The sequence below is a fragment of the Varroa destructor genome, unplaced genomic scaffold (assembly GCF_002443255.2).
Source record: "Varroa destructor unplaced genomic scaffold, Vdes_3.0 BEIS01000003.1, whole genome shotgun sequence".
Classification (NCBI taxonomy): domain Eukaryota; kingdom Metazoa; phylum Arthropoda; class Arachnida; order Mesostigmata; family Varroidae; genus Varroa; species Varroa destructor.
This window is the reverse complement of record NW_019211456.1, coordinates 32,893,778-32,911,180: the sequence shown is the minus strand read 5'-3', so window position 1 is coordinate 32,911,180 and position 17,403 is coordinate 32,893,778. Positions and strand designations below refer to the sequence as shown.

General features: G+C 42.5%; 1 protein-coding gene and 1 long non-coding RNA gene across 20 annotated transcripts in view; one reads left to right on the top strand and one right to left on the bottom strand.

Annotated features, from left to right (window-relative positions):
• The window catches only part of LOC111247409 (metabotropic glutamate receptor 5-like), a 302,423-nt gene that overhangs the window by 186,950 nt on the left and 98,070 nt on the right, over positions 1-17,403 (top strand). For all 19 annotated transcript variants that reach the window (XM_086983471.1, XM_086983477.1, XM_086983469.1 and 16 more), the window contains 2 exons: positions 10,194-10,445; positions 10,800-11,066. In XM_086983471.1, the coding sequence (XP_086839597.1) occupies positions 10,194-10,445; positions 10,800-11,066 (519 nt within the window). The remainder of the gene's footprint in view (positions 1-10,193; positions 10,446-10,799; positions 11,067-17,403) is intronic.
• Positions 8-4,038, bottom strand: LOC147756842 (uncharacterized). The gene is made up of 2 exons (XR_015323631.1): positions 3,929-4,038; positions 8-1,417 (listed from the first exon to the last, which is right to left on the bottom strand). It is a non-coding gene; the product is annotated as an uncharacterized LOC147756842 (long non-coding RNA).

Here is a 17,403-nt window from a genome sequence, read left to right as displayed (position 1 = left end):
CGAGTGATGATGGTTTTTGTTAGAGTGGCAATTTGAAAAAAATTTTATTGGTGCTCACAATACCTGTAAATGTGTATTTATGTTAGATAAGGCGTTCTTTCTTCGCAAAATGCCATCCTTTAGCAGAGTGATTTCGATACCGTTTATCACTGCGCGGTCATGTTTGAGATGACGGTGGAACCTATTTCGAATTATTATCTAGAACTGACGCCAGCATGTTTTTTTCCCCATCATTCGGAATTAACATAGTAATTCAATGTGATATCGTGTAGTACCGTAGTGAATCATATGCGGCGACGTATGACTTACACACATACACATACACACAAAACATGATAGGACTAAACTCAAGGCATTTGCATCTAGATACGGATACGTGAGAGACTAAATACATTCACAACAATTCTACAGTTGATCATTTGGTTAACGTATGTATCCATTCAGCCAAAGGAACGCGCTACCTATTCTCAGGCACGTCTGGGCACTTAGGTGCACGAGCAGGTAATACTTGAAAAGCGATATACAAACAAGACGACATGGCTGCCACGGCCATAGGACGCTCCTCCATAGACTGCTGCTCTATGCCACCCATGACGAGTCAAAACATTCATCATTATGTAACTTCCCACGCCACGTGTTTCCATCCCCGGAAGTCCTCCTGATTGATGAAGTCACGCTCTTCGTTTCTTCTCTTCTGTTTGCTGAATTGGCGGAGGCAACTGTAGACACGTTGTCTTGTTCCCCAGAATCTTTCACTGTCTATGCGTAATAACATTATGCGTGTGTGTGTATGTAGAACGAGCCATATAGGTTTCATCAACGATTTCTCGTAGCAGAACTATAGAAATCTAGCTTTAGGGCATGGTGTAGCATCGGATTCAATACACGACCGAATGCTTTGTTGTTGTTGCAGCGGTTGTTGAGTGATCACTGGATTATTGAGGGTTTTCCTTTGCACGAGATAGAGGTGAACTCCAGAGTAGAGACAGCCGTGTAACAGAGTCCGCGACTCGGTAAGCCGCTGCTTTCACCACGATCGCCATCGTCCAGTAGCGTCAGCCACCGAATTCACTCTGCTGCCGTTGCTACTGTCGATGACGTGAGAGTTAGCTTCGTTGATGCTGCTAACATCACCTCTTCACTCAGCTTATCTATCTCCACGCTTTTCTATTCTGGCTTCAATTTGCTTCTTGGCGTTGACCTCCTCCTCCCGATTCCCTCTGCCCTAACTGAGCTGCGTTGGCTTCCGACAAAGACGGTTATCTCCTCCTTTGCGATTCTTTTCAATTGTCTGGATAGTAAGGGTGAGCCATTATCACACCGCTATGCCGCGGCGCATCAATACTACAATCGTTCTAGCTGCAGTGGGATGGTACAAGCAGCCTTTCGCCAACTTCTTATCATCGAATTTTTTCATCTGTATAAAAGAAAACGGCTTTTTAGTTTCAACCTTTTATTAGTACGATTACCGTTTGTGCTGGCATTACGACCACTGCTACTATTACTACTACTATGGTGCTGCTGCCTTCAACGAATGTATCTCATCGTTTGCGTAACGCTAATTTACTCAAACAAACGAAGCTGAAATCAATGACAGAGGACTGATTTGTAACGAAATTTCTTTGAGCTTTATTTCTTTTTACCTTATTTAGCTTTGTAGTGGGAAACACTTTGAAAATTTAAGAATTTGCTGAATCAACAAATAGAGCTCAACCAACATAACGCCTTCGGAGCTGCACGTAAACCATGTTACAGCCCATTTTTGCCCATTTCCTTCTGATTTGATTGGGGCGGCAAAATTACATCGTGAACAAATATTGAGCAGTAAAATATCTTGTTATTAATCAAAAATCCTTGGTTCCCGAAGCATATAATTGGGTAATTCGTCAAATATAGCAGCAGTATATTTAAATAGTCTCTTTATATATTTCGAATCCAAATTCTGTGAAGTTGCAATATACTTGTTCGTTGTGTAGCTCAGAATTATTTTTATAAGTAACACTGTAAGTAGCAAACTTTATGATACCGTACATGGTTGACATTGAATTGATAACTTGAATTGATAGAAGTGGTAACTAATGATAAATATAATGGGCACATTATCTGTACACTTCGTGATGAGGTGTTCGCCATAAGTACGGTCGAAAAGCTTCATGTTCTCTGATGTATATTAAAGGAGCTATGAGCCGTGACACGATTTTAAGCTACACGCCACGTAATCACAATAAAACTTCTACGGGTTACGATAAACACTAAATTGTATCATCATGAATTGCTAATTTATCTCTTTAAAATACTATTTTTATTTATTTATTTATTATCTGTGAGTATTTCAAACGCTTTTCAGATTTATTCAAAAGTTCGCTTAATTAATAATCGGAGTCACGTGCTTGAATTTAGACAATATACAACTTGAATATAGTTATGTATAGCCCCTGTTAAAAACACAAACCCGTCCTTGTAATTTTTCCTATTTGGGTGTCAACAACTTATATGCAAATTAGATAAGGCTTACTTTCATATGCCCACCGGGCTTTCACATTCAGCCTGCAAAGTAGGTCGGATCTCCTACGGTTATTATCCGATTTTCCTTCTCTCACTTAGCATGGTTTGTGGCTCATACCATGCATTAACTGAGGCTTATAGATTCCACGTACGTACTGCGGAGCCATTCTTTCCACTGAATTGACGACCCAACGAGAAATAGGATATAGAACCTCCGGTAGTAAGTACCGCGAAAGCGCAAATTCCTTATCTGTATGTTCTATTCTAGTATAGCTTTCAGTTTCCACTAGTCTTAACGGTATCGAGATTCTGGATCACTGTTCGGCTGTCTAAGGCTCGACTTCACTAACCTAAGGAAACGGATATTGTTCTTAACTAGTCCTTCTAAACTAAGCATATTAAGTCCTACATACACAAACCGAAAACATATCTTAATTAAGCGTCCCTTCTCCCGTACAAAGGCTGAAGCTATTTATATACATCATTAGCTCTTTTGCGTACTAGAAGAAAATTTTTCATATTTAATCGGCAGCATTCCAACGGCAGGGATCGACCTTCACAATCAAAGAAAGCCCCAGTTGTGAGCAAAACCTAGATAAAGTTAAATATTGAAATACTGCTGTGAAGAAATATAAATTCTCCCCATTATAGTAAGTTTTTAAACTTCAAGGAACATAAGGTTCGCTTGAGCTACTAGCCTCGTAATGCTAGCGATAGGTCGTCTGCTAAAACTCCTTGCTACTGTTTGGGTTAATGCCCTATTAAAGAAACGATGATGTTTATGAGGGGATAGGTTAAGAGTGTTTTTTTTTTTATAGTCTGGCCTGTTTCTGTAAAAGTTTACCAATCGCATACAGTATCAAATAAACACTCTGCTCAAATAAAAGATCTTAGCTCAGTTCTATTCCAATTTGGATGTGATTTTAACGTTGACGTATCTGCATGCTCATCTACGTAGCTCTAGTCGCCGTTGTCCTATCTTTCCTGTTTCAATAGTCGTGGCGCGACCAATCGATTCTACAGCGATCCAAAAGCTAACCAGAGGAAACCCAAAAGTGGTTCACGTTGTGGCGCGCATCCAGCGGTAACGACAGAAGCAGCAAACATAGCAACAACCTGGTTGGCCGGGTCGTCGATTGGGATTAACCAAAAGTAGACGCACCTGTGTGCCAAAGCTGCTTCATCAGAAGTGTCGTAAGTGCGAGTGACCACTGGACCAGACCAGAGAAAACTGTCCTTCTGTTCGCATTGATCTCCTGACTCTTATATCCGTCAAGTTAAAATTTCCTTTCTATCCAGAGATACAAGGATGTTGGGTTGTATTCTAGCGGCCAAATGAAACTACGAAGCAGCAACGTAGAAACCGCATTGGTGCGCCATTACTATATAGCTAGTTACGTCACATTTCTTTTCTACGGCTTACCCCAATAACATCGGCGTCCACTCGACAATAGCGGATGTGATTCCACCTACAGTGGTCATATTGGAAGGATGGACGTCCTATGAACTGCTACTATTTTTGTGACTTTCCACAGTCTTACCGAATGGAGGCAGAGACCTAGCTGCATGATGCCTTTCCTATCCCATGGGCAAGGCGAGCAGGGAGCCTGGACGTTGCTGTCATAGATGACGTAGCCGAGACAAGGTTATTCGGTTAGCAGCCAGATCGACTAGCATGTGCCTTAACGAACATCAGGCTAGTTTCGTTGTCCGCTGCCCTTCTACGGCCTAACATATTCTAGCATTAGGACGTCGGACTAACCTTCTTACTGGAGGGATTTCTCAGTGGCAAGTAACGCATGCTTACTGGTTTAAGCCTGCTGATTTTCTTTGAATTCGCGCACGGGGCTCACTAGAGTCACTCCAGGCGGAAAGCGAAGCTTCCAAATGCAACGTAATGACAAGGTATAGGGAACTGTGGTTCGTAGGATTTGACAGCAATGGAACGCGGTTTTAATAATGATAACAAAAAATGCGTTATCTTCAGCCTTCTTTTCTGACCCTCTCGTTTCATCTTTAAGCTCAGCACATACTCTATGGTACTGCGTACACGTCAGAACTTATGTCATCCAGCACACACGCTTATTTACGGCCTATCTAATTTTTTGCTGGTCGTTAAGTCAGTGTGTTCCGGTAGACTATTGTGGGTTGAATAGCATAAAGTGGGTAAATCTGAGGCGGATAAAGTGGTGGTTGTACACAAGCCCCAAAGGGCTTTTAGCATATCCTGGTCGTCTGCTGACCTTGCTGTCAGTCATAACATTCCTTCCTGACTGCCTTTCATTGCATCAATTCTCGTCCACTTTCGCGCGAGGCTCGAACTGTCCGCGACCAATGTCCCTCCTCTCTACATCCGTTACAGCCTAATTTGGAGTTGAGGTGGCCTATAGTGCATACCCGTCTACGAGCCGGCTTCAGCTTTGTCCAGACTTATTCTGACTTCCTCATTCCTTCTTTCGGCCCTCACCCCGGTTTTTCTATTGTTAAAAGTAATAGCAGCAAGTCGCTCGCAGAACTGTTGACTCCATTGTAGGTCCATTGCATCGTCAGTGGTCATTGTTAACGACGGCTTTTCCGTGGCCACGAGTATTGAAAGCGGGAGGAGAGAGGTTGGCGGCTCAGCTAGATAATTCCATTGTTTTTATCTTGTTTTTTTACTATAGTTGCTGTTGCTGCTGCTGGCAGCCTTACCACTACTTGTGCTATCGACGACTGTTGCCGTTACTTCGACGAGTAGGTTCTCGAATTTTGCTGTGATCGATTGAAGCTCTACCGCTGCAATCGTCTGCTTGTTGGCGCCGTAATATTCTCCTTTCACTCGACGCTATTTCACTCTTTAACGGCCTTCTGTGTTCCTGCATCCCTCTGATCTGGCCGCCTCCGGCTATTTGTATTAATGGCCTCCAGCCATACGATGGAACCGCTGTGGTCGAAGCCTTCTCGTCGGCCCTCCGTACTCGCTAGTTGACTGGCCAAAATGGTAAGTGTCAGGGGCTCAGTTAGAGGGGCGATGAAAAAAACGGAAAAAAAAATCATTGGCTGTGAGCGTTTTAGCAAGGCAGGCGCATAAGCAAAAGCTTCAGATAGCAGCCAGAGGCCGTCAGGGAAAAAGGGCGATAGCGTATGAATGCTGCAGCTACTATTGCTACTGTGAGTAAGCGAAGGACCGAGAAAATCAGTTTTTCGCTGGCTGGAAACCTTCGAAGGCTCCTTGCTTACCCATTCGGTCCATTTAGCTTCAGGCGCAGCTTTCACCAACACAGACGATGAGTTAACGTAGATCTTCATTGCAAACGACACCACCGCAAATAGCTAGATGCAGTAACCGTAACTGTAGTCATTGTAATAGCAGCCAGTGGCAAAACGGAAGTATCGGTGTGCAGAATGAGCTTGAACTGATCCAGAAATGCAATGGCACGTTGGCGATTTGAAGGTGGTCGGTGTCGCACGTAGCGGTTAGCTTATGACTCTATAGATCGTTGACGGCAATGGGTATCATGAAGGCAGCGCATGCAATAAGCAGCTGCATCTAGATTACACGACTGTTTATTAATGTCGCGCATACCAGGCAAAAATCTCATATAACAAAATTTTCTAACAACAAATTATTCTAGTCATATCCAAATATCATAGAATAAGCGTGTCTTTATAATACAATAATAATATTTAATAACTTTATGAAAAAAGACGCAAAGTAACTTTACGCAGACACTAATTGGTCTTTATTTCCGTAGCGTAAGCAAACGGTTCTTGTTTCAATCGATATCGTACTTGCTCGTCTTAGGGGTTTGTTTCGTACTGATTGCCGGCGAAGTACTTATCCCATACTTTTGGCTCGACTCGAATGGCAGCTTAAAATATACGATATTTGTTCAGCGAAGCCATGTTCCACACGCTGTTTAGTCTCTCGGATGTCATTACTCTATTTAGCTCCCAGAGGTGCAACGACACCAATACCTGGGAGATCTCACTCTGGAGCCTGAACACGCTCTAACGACAATGAGCACACAACAGAATATCGCGATATATTCCTCTATCTAAACTTCAAGTACAACTATTAGACGACTGTGAGTCAAACTGGTGTTGGCGGTGTCCCTGTATAATGATGGCTATGAAAAAAAAAAAGATGCACTCTGAGGTCTAACGTGCGTTTTTAGATTTGATTAGATGAGGAATACGCAGGTGGTTACTGAATTATTTTTGTTGCTCTTGTTCGATACATCGTATTCCATCGGAATTTTGAAAAAATCCGCCCACAAATCAAAGCCATATTTTCATTAAATGGCCATTGCCCCCATAGATAATTAAAAGAGAATCAAACTTTCCGGAAAATTAACGAACGCACAAATAAAGTAACAATAATATAGACGTGGTAACTTCAATGGGGCTTGCAACGTTTTCCTTCAACGATATAAATACGTCCTTGCACGCCGAACGTCATTATTTGAACTCGTATTTTCGAGTTTAAGTTAGCCGGCACGGAAACGCCATAGAATAGTAGAACAGAAAAGCTGCACCTCAGCTATTTGACCATCTCGGAACTGACGCTCGATTTAATGGCTGTAGTGCATTGTCATCCTCATGTAAATTCTGATTTTAGTCCATGTTGAACACGCTCATTCTGTGTGTCGGCCCGCCTACTCGTCGCTACTCGAACGCTGTCATTTTAGCGAACGCTTGGCAACGCTCTTCTAGCCTTCTTCGTCGAAATTACCTTTATCTGAATATCCATACGGCTACCGGCTATACATACACATATATCCTTACCTGCATAAAAAGCAAACCTGACCATTTCAGCGATTAAAAACAGACTAAAGAACGGGTCTACCGTTCTTGTTGTCATGTGTAAACTCCAAACACATAAACCCCCCCATCACGTGGTGTCTCTGTCTACCCTTTTCTCGGGTTCGCCTTCTGGCCTACAAAAAAAGCGTGAGACGGCGAGCAACGTAGCCAGGAATGGTGAGAAAAGACTGCATAAGAAAAGACGTTTGAGTGATGATAAATTGTATTGGTCTCCGTGAAACCCATTACGGCGGCGGCAGCATGACTTCAGCTCTTTTAAGCTAAGCCTCCCTTTTTTTCCGTTTGCTCTGGGGCATGTTCCTCCGACTCAGTCCAGCCCACCTTTATGATGCTCGACCGGAAGTCGTGAACGGCCATAGTCGACATTTGGGAGCTTATTGCGGACTAAAAGCTGATCTTTTGGCAAAACCATGACATGCGTTAATGTTATTAGATGAAACCTACGTTCCCTTGGGTTTAGCAAGAACAAGAACTGCAATGTTCAACCAGCGTTCCGCATACTCTAAAATGCTTCAGCACTGGTCGACATTCGGGAATCGTAAAGTCAGATTCAGCTGCTGCGTAGTAAACGGAGCGAATGCCTTCTCGACCTCAGTGCCTACTTCAGTTCAATTTACATGAATTTACTGGCAAAAACTGAATGAGGTTTGAAAGTATGGGTTAAGAAAGATTCCATAAGGTCATAAATATATGGTCAAATCCCGGTGATACCTGGTACACGGTAATCTTCACGCAGATGAATAAGCGTGATCTTCACCGACTACGAGAATCGTCTCTTGATAGTTGCACGTTATGCTATGTTTTTCGTACCAGTAACGCGTCTTCAGAAAGCAAAAGTAAGGGGAAGAAAAAAAAGAGTAGACAGAATTTATGATTGAATTCCCACCTGTCAACTTTAAAAAGGTTACTTACTTATAGCTATCAGAACGAATCAGGTAGTGAAAATGCCGCTACTGCGAAACGAGGACATGTTTTTCGCATATAATATAGAAAGTATGGAGTCTATATAAGCTACATCTAACTATTTGATATGGTTGACTTATGATAGACAGTAATTCTTGTGTTCATCTGTTATCGGGTGTATTGAATTGCATTTCTAACTATGGCCCTAGATACCATTATGCTCTGTTTTTCCATTGCTTCGTGTTTCCCAGTCTCATTACGACCGTGCTTTCTGTAATTCGTACAGTCCCATGTAGGTGTCACCCAGCCAACGCCTGACTCACCCAAAAGCCTCGGCTCCGACTCAGTGGAAGACGCCTGCCCGCTAGGTCACCCGCGTGCGGAACTATTAAGGCAAATTTTTCTTCCGCCTAGCGCAAGATAAACGAAGGGCGAAAAAAAAAACACTGTCCAATGGCCTGGAAAAAGCTCAAGGTGTAGAGTAAACAAGAAAGAGGAAAGTCGAGCTTGATGCTCTTGACTCTAGACATGGGCTAGTACGGCTAGCCAGCCACAGCCGACCCAGAAGCGGTAGCATCCCGAAAGGATGAGACACTACAGTGTTATTGTTTGCTTGGACCTCTACCGTCATGGCGATCGGTCTTATAGTTGTAGCTGTCTCTAAAATCGACGACCCCCTGCTGGTCCAATACAAAAGCTACGCTGCGGGCCATAACAGCGCTGTTCCCGGTTCTTGATGAACGAAAATCGGCCAGGGGGTGTGCTGCAGACCACAAGCAACGGCCGCGTTGCAACCAAAAGCTCTAAAGAGTTCTGGCGGTAATCTCACGTCCGCGGAGAACACAAAGCAAAGGACAGAGGAATATAGGCAGAGCGACTTCTCTCACAGTTTGGTGGGGACATGCAGCTCGAGCTCAGTGGTTACGGCTTCAAGCGATTCTGCCAATGACAACGAGTAAAACAGCACAACTGAATTTCAAGCACCCTTTGGTATTTTTCAGCGTCATAGAAAACGGCGAAGACAGGACAGCAGCCGGTCGTTGTTGCTTTGCCATTCTCCTGTCAGGATTTAAACCCCATAGCAGTGACGTACAGTTTTCCTTGCCTTTGCTGCCTGCCGAGTTGAGCTGGCGACTAAAGGCTACAGTGCCTTTAAATCTCGTCGTTCGTCTCATTCCTTCGTTTATTTTCCATCTCTTTCTTCTTCTTCTTCTTCTTTTTCGCTTTTTGCGGAGCTCCTCGCCTTTCTATCCTATCCGCCGTCTCATGCTCATCAGCATCAGTTTGCCCTTTTGATTCCACGCCTTATGTCTTTTACAAGCTCCCCAAATCCGTCGCCGCCACCACTCGTAGTGCCCTTGGACTTCTTCACGAGAGTGCGAAATAGAGAGGTATAGGAAGAGTGTGTAAAAGAGAAACACTGGAGAATCCCCGCGGCGAATGATACCTTCAGCCAAAACGAGACTTTTTTGTCTTGTTAAGAAGATGATAATATTTAGAATTTTAGCAATGTTACTAGGGAAAACCATAAGCTTTTCAGTATTACAATGTCGTCTATACCAGTAGGTCGATATGTTGAAGTGTGCTCAGATAAACGTTTGGTTGCCAATTATATATATATATATATAGGGGCCAACGTCAACCTAACTGTAATTGATGAGACAATCACGGGGTTATTTATGATACGCTGTCACCGCAAGCAGGCCTGCTTTGTATACGTAAACTAGTTAACTTGATATAGAAACGAAAATCATCTCTTACTACCGGTAAGTTTTAACTTACATAAAATACGACTACAAATACTATTTTTGCCGATTTTACTCTGATATCGTAAAGTGACAACACACATATCGTCTTAACTGTTCAGGGAATAGGATTTGCCCAATCAGGCAGTATTATAATTACGGGAAAGGCTAGTTTATGAGATGGTTCGTAACAATCAATAATGACAATATCATTTCGTAAATGTACCCTTTCAGTGATGGATGGTCTGACCGTATGGATGTCGTCGCCAATCTCGAACGGCATGCCACAGGTTCAATCTCTGTGAGGCTGCATACAAACTACGACACCGAATTTGATCAATATTATTTCGGACTAGACCCATTTACTAACAAGCGCAATCCCTGGTTTCGTGAATTCTGGGAGACCCGTTTCAATTGTTCGTTCAGGAACACCAACTCCAGCGCGTCCAACAAACAGACTGGCAGCAGTAGACGGAAAGGCACTCGGTGGGTCTCGCTAATTAACATCAAATAAATACTATTTCTAAGATAATGTAAATGGCCTCGCACGTAAACACCGCTCGGATTGTTCCCCCCTCCTCCATGTACCATTTCGTGTTCAAGTAACTTTCGTTTCTAACGGCCATAATTATCATCTGGCCCATGATCATAATCGCTATTGCTAATAAGTGCTAACTTTATTAGTTAGAAATTAAATTTGAAATTAGTAAAATTATTGAATAATATTAAATATATCTTAAAAAATAAAATTTACTCATTTCGTATAAGAACCTTATTCGAATAAATGATACGCCCACGTTAAATTCTATATGTTTGTATACGATTGCTATTTGCTTCTAGTATTTGCAACGGCAAGGAGAAGTTGAACGAAGGCGGAAAATATAAACAAGACACAAAATTGGAATTTGTCAAAAAGTCGATTTACACAATGGCTTACGGCCTTCACAACATGCATCGGGACTTCTGTCCGAATAGGACGGGCCTATGCAGTGCGATGCTCCCTATCAACGGCTCCATCTTCCTTCAGTACCTCATGAACGTCAGCTTCGACTGGACCACAGATGGTAGCAAGGTGTTCTTCATGCAGAACGGAGACCCACCTGGCCAGTGAGTAGAACAACATAATAATATAGAATATCATTACAAGTTTATTGCCTTACCTCAGGTACGTTTCGTTACACTCATCGTGTACATACATGCTACATTTCATTGTTTATTTAGGTTTCGTACTCGGCTGTCTATGCAAATGGCTGAGAAAGTAACTGAATTAACTAGCGAGCCGCTAACGCGCGTCCGTTTTCGTGAGTAAAGGCTAAATTGCTCATTACCTCGATGTAGTACGAAACATACGAGCAATTGTTAACTCTAAAGGCTAGTATACGACAGAATTTCGTATACCTATATTCCCGTAACTAATTTTGGCATTACAAAATAATGTAGACAAAAGATCGTACCTCTACTTATTGGCGCGGAGAACTGCACCAGACCAGCTGAATTAATCCGCTTGAAGAGTACTATATTCCAGCGCAAAACGTAATATATATAACATTGAATATTTAAATATCAATTCTTCTTTATTTAGTATATGCGCGATAAATTCATTTAAACGAAAAGTGCATCGGATATCGGCTCTGCGAATAATTCCGAATAACGTTCGGAGGACTGGGCGACCCAACGCTAAACCCAATTGCCAGCTGATGAAAATTCAAACCGTATTAAATATGCTCATTTCAACTGAACCGGAATGAAATATGACTTAATCATGATGCGAAGGCGTCCGATTCATCTTTTGTCAGCCGGCAGGCAGCAAAACTTGTGTAAGAGATACTAGATTTGTATCGAAAACAGCAGATCTTCTCGGTGATTGAGAGTGAAAATGGTACCGATTAGGATTCTTCAGTAAAAAGTTGAAACACAGCTAAAACGTGCAGCTAATAAGTATTCTTAGGATAAACGAATTATATATATATATATATATATATATATATATATGGGTAGAGCAGGCAGGGAGATGGGCAAACAGAGCAAAAATGGCGGGTTTAGCGGGTATGTTTGGAGCATGTCTGGGATAAGTAATTCGGGAGGCGTCGCTGTTACCCCCCAGCTAGCCACTGCGGATTGGGCAACGATAGAGCGGATTTGGAATGTACCAAGGATGTTCGAGATATAGAGTCCGATAAGGCAACGTGGCGGCATATGTACAATAGTAAGTCATCGTAGTATTATTGTTTCCCCTTATCTTTTGATTTCGGCATTCAGTTAACGTCCACAGCTGTCTATCGTGTTCCAAACAATGTTTCATTTTTAAGCTTTTAGCCTTACCCACTGTCTAAGCAATGTATGCAGTCAGGCCGAAACAAAAGGCTAGTTTCAGGCCCTGCTGGCTCACTGACCTTACCGACAACTGACTGAGTGTAGGTAAGCGCATTAATAATAGAAACCTTCATTATTCCCCTTTGATTTTGAATGGGTTGGCTATCTATCGCCGCGATGCTGGTGCGTTTCTAGGTGCTTCTGCTGCTGCGTCCATTCCGCCGAATCGCTCCGACGAAGCGTGTGCATCGTACCGTTGTGCCATGGTGTGTCACCGACTGAGCTGCTTTGAGTTGGACAGATAACTGCTGGTGTCCAAATCAGGAGTACTAGAACAGCACGTTTGCGAAACTCACAGCGACGTGAGCTTCTCCAGTAACTAAGGGCCGCCTTCTAAGCTCCCACTGAGTGATGGAGTCATCGACTTCCACCCTGCATGTTTGACAATACTGTCTGCTTCTTCGTAAGGGGCTGATAGCTATGAGAAGTGAATGTAATGGAACGGGTAAAGTGCAGACTACGAATTTGTAGCCGTTCTGCGTAGAATGTCTATAAGAAGAACCGAAATTGAACGGATCGATGACGGGTGCCTAGGTTCTTGCCCATATTAGTAGCACTTTGCGCTTTGGTCTCTGTGGTCCCATAGGGTTAGTTACGAAGAGAAAGTCGTCAAACTTTTGTTCACAAATAATAGTTTCACCCAAAAATGAGTCTCCTCTAGAGAAGAGAAGCTAAAATCAAATAGCAACGATACAGTGTACGTACGTATGTCCGTATGTACATGTGTGCGACTTGTGTAGATGGGATTCGGTACGGCAGTTTTTATTTTGAAGGCGTGTGTTTCGTTCTTTCTTTTAGAAACGCCTAGTATGAGATGCGCTAAGGGTCAAACAAGTTATCGACATTAACCATAACAGTTTTAATAATTAAAAACAATGAATAACGTAACATTCGGTAGAGATTATTGGTTATGTTAGCGCTAAGAAAGATTTTAAATTAGCCACGACTGGTCTTCAAGTTATATCGTATCTTTTATAAATGCACTCGATCAAGATATTGTCAAGGTGGTTCGAATTTTGTGGCCGTTAAGGTATTGAAATATCGCACTCTATCTAACGAAAATGCCACTGGTTGTTTGTTGTAAGAAACGAATCTGGATCAGTAGCATGTTGTAGAAGTGTACATATGTTACAGGGTGTAACTTTTACTTATAAAGTATGTTTATTTCTTCGAAGATTTCAACATAAGGAAATTATCATCTATTGATTACGTATCGCTATACAGTACTCGCACGTATATATACATACTCTGCCGTGTAAAAAGGTCCTCGACTCAATTGCCACAATGTCATTCGTTGCACGTATAAGCTACACTACTAAAAAGATGACCCTGAAAGCCTGCCCGCTGTGGAGATGTCAGCGTTCCACAGACTCCTGCGCTGCACATTTGCCTAGACAAACAGATAATTATTACGACTACTATATCTAGTACAGAGGGGCAAATATAACCTTTATCCGGCCTGCCGTCCGCAATTACCTGCAACAAAATATGAAAGTTTTTTCGTTGGATCAAATTGGCGATTTTGTCATCTCATACGCGCAGGACATTGTTGCTCTTGAAAATAACCGTGTCCTTCTCACGGCCATGCGCACCTATAGCGAGACAAAGCGAATAGTATCATCAGAGACGCGCCAATCTTGTGCCACCATTAGACTCGTCGTAGAGTCCAAGCGATCTTTCAAATTTATGCTGTACTTCAATTGTAGGACGTAGTGGATGGTAAAATATTGATCGTTAGGTTGTAAAACAGCAACTTACGGAGCGGAAATCTTTTCTGCTTTCCGTCTTTACATAAAAGTGGCTTTCACTCGATAAGGCTGTAACATGTAATGCATGCATTGCGCATGCAGTCAAAGCCCTGATTCTTCAAGTCATTGGTAACGCTACTTGGTGTGGCTCGCGTGCGTTCTGGCTAGTAACAGTCAGTTAACGAGTCCATTGTTTTCATCCGTTAGTGCCGAAAAACTTTAATAGGTATGGTGTATCTACGGCGATTCATACTTACATAGCGATGATTCAGATTTGTCCGACCCAAAAGATCCGATTTATTATTTGCCGGCTGTCAAACAGCACTTGTCAGGCTAGACAATAAAAAAAGGTCTAACGGATTCTGATTGATGCTACCGCCTTTAGCCCGACTTTACGCTTCTATTTTAAATTCATCTTAACTAATCATTTGGAATTATTCCCAGACCCATATCAATACGAGAGGGGCCGACAAGCGAGCATTAATAGTTATCTAGCTCCTGATCTGCGGAGCCTATAAAACTGTCGTGCGGTGCTTGGCCGCTTCTATGAGAGACCTTGCACGAACGTTGAGTTTGGAGCAGGAGGTGATATGAAAAAACCATTCGACAACGAGATAAAACGGGTTAGGAACCGAATGGGTCGTCAAATGAATCGGTCATTTTTGTATCGTTTAACGATATTAAGACGGATGCCCTACAGGATCAAACTAGGGTATCTACACTATCGAAATAAATGACTAAAATCAATCTGTTAAATAAGGAACCAGCTTTCAAGCATGGTAAACCGCTTTAGGTAATGAAATTGTCCTACAACGTTTTCAATGACCTGCGAAGGTAAGAAAACGAAAGATCTGACCGAATTCCGGGCTATTACGCTTTACAGAATTTAGATCGAAGCTACTGTCCCATACAGAAAGCCATTGTATTTAGTTGCGAGATAGGGTAGCGATAGAATTAAGCAAATTCGGAAGTGCAAGTTTTCGCCATTTAGTTTCTACTTTCCTTTTTTGTTCAGTGTCGGCCTCGCGGGTTCCTTTGACTCCTTTTTTACATCCTGGTAAAGATAGGATGGGACGCATAACCCAGTGACGGTATGAGTTGTCAGCCCCAGAACGTAGCCATATATATGATAGCTGCGGTCTCAGTTTGTAACTGTATTTAAAAATAAGCATGTATCTATTAGTATATTTCACCAAACCTTCTCTCTGCCTGACTGGGCTCGACACGGCAGCATATCTCATCCCACCTACGGCTATTTTTGTTTAATATGGAGACTACCGATTAGCTTAGTCCAATACATTAGCCAAGAAAAAAGCAGCATTGGATTGCGTAACGCAATAGTGACTGTAATAGGCACTCGTGCTGTACTACCTCTCGAAATACCGTCTTTAAACGTCGATATTTTCCCAGCTACTCGTATGCGACATAAGCTGGATAATCTAGCCATCGCTTGACTGAGGTGCGGTTTCCTTAGGCAAGCCACTTCGTCTTCATTACTAGCCAGTAAGATTATTTATTTATAGGTGTCTACGGAGTTTAACCTTCAAGAGGTATAGAGCCTTTACACAGTAATGGAATACTTGCAATCACAATTGTTATGCAGAACACCCTTGGCTAGCTCTGTCCCGTCTACACAGTATCTCGTCTGATGGCCAAAGAGACGTAGAGTAACCGAAATTTTCTAGACTACTCATGCCTAGTCCAAAAATCTTCAAGGCATCTTTAGGCTTTTATACCTACGCGCGCTCCAGTAGAGCAAGATTATTCAGACAGTGTTTAAATAAGCGCTGTCTTCCATGTTTTGACCTTCTGTGGTAGCGTATGCGATCTATTATATTGTATGCGCTCCCTAAATAACGAAGTATTATGTTAAGAGTTCAATAGCGTAAACAAAAATTATTGAATGTAACTGAAAAATATTTGTGTTGACGCCTGTTAAATGGGAGCATGGTGCAGTTTTTCCAAGTATGGTGTTTTAATATGAATTAAGATTTTTTTAATGTATAATAAACCATCCACTTTGAAAGGCATGTAATCGGATTGGGTTAGAGCGCGTAAAGAACCCAAATTTTTTTATACTAAGTTCTCGATTATAATCAGATACGGATATTGAAGTGGTCAGTAAAGAATCATGTCAAAAGAAGGCTTTCAGATGCCGTATTCAACTTGAAAAAAGTATTGATGGCGCCATTGAAATACCGAAATATATAAAAAGTATTTGCTTTATAGATTGTGCAACAAAATAAACAAGAGCGGGGAGATGGCCATAATAAAACAGACTCGTCGAAAATTAAAGGGATTAAGCAAACCCATTTTTTATTAAAAATATCTGCGCCGTTGCTGTGAAAAAAGTACTCATTTCTATAGCAGGATGGTTTCACTTCTTCTGTCTCGAAGCCATCCCAGATATTCTGATGGCTTTCTTGGTAGCATTAAGTCTAAAGCGTCCTCTTGAGTTCAGCCGTAATTTCGTTTCGCTACCGCACAAGATGAGCATTTCGGTAAACAATCTTTCGAAGGGCTCTGCACGTATGGTCGCGTTACTTTTGTACGGTACTACTAAGCCAAGTCCACTTGCTTCAAGTGAAGCCAAACCTAGCACTATTTGTCAGCGCCGTTAGGCCTTACCTAAACTAATCTCCTAGCCGCGGCAGGCATCGCCATTGCATGCAATAGGCTACTCCATGAGATGTGCTATATTCGGTACTTCTCTTCTTAGCGGCCTTACTTCCCCATTGCGCCATCGTCGTTCTTACTTCGACCGTTTCTGCAATCTACGTTGCCTGTAGCCCAAAGTGACACTAAATGTTCTTAGTTTGTCCGGTACTCGTAGCGTAAAGGCACCTGTTGTCGAAGGCAGAGGAAGAGAGGAAACATAAGCTTGATGCGGGCTAAGGCCAGCGGGCCTTACGAAAATTCAAGCGAAATAAGCCGAAGGAAAGCGACGTCGATCACCCCGGCGACCTTATTCGTTAGCAGACACATTCATAGACCAGCAGCAGTAAATATCGCCCTTTGCTTTACGCCAACTTAGTGAGAACCGGGCATACAAAAGTAGCATGAGAAGTCGGCGGAATCAGTCGCAGGTCGCAGCTCCAACAGTTCGCATATCTATCCGAGTACAGGCAGCTCTGTTTCGTTGAAGCTGAATTCCGCTTTAAGAATCCCACATCACTGGGCCTTATTATCTTCGACCACTTCGTTTGACCCTCCCTCTGCGGCTTGGAACCATCCCTGTCGGTTGAGTGGTCTGCAGGGTAGCATTGGTATCTACGAGCAACGTGCAGTAGTACATGTCAACGATTGTGGATTGCAAGATCCAC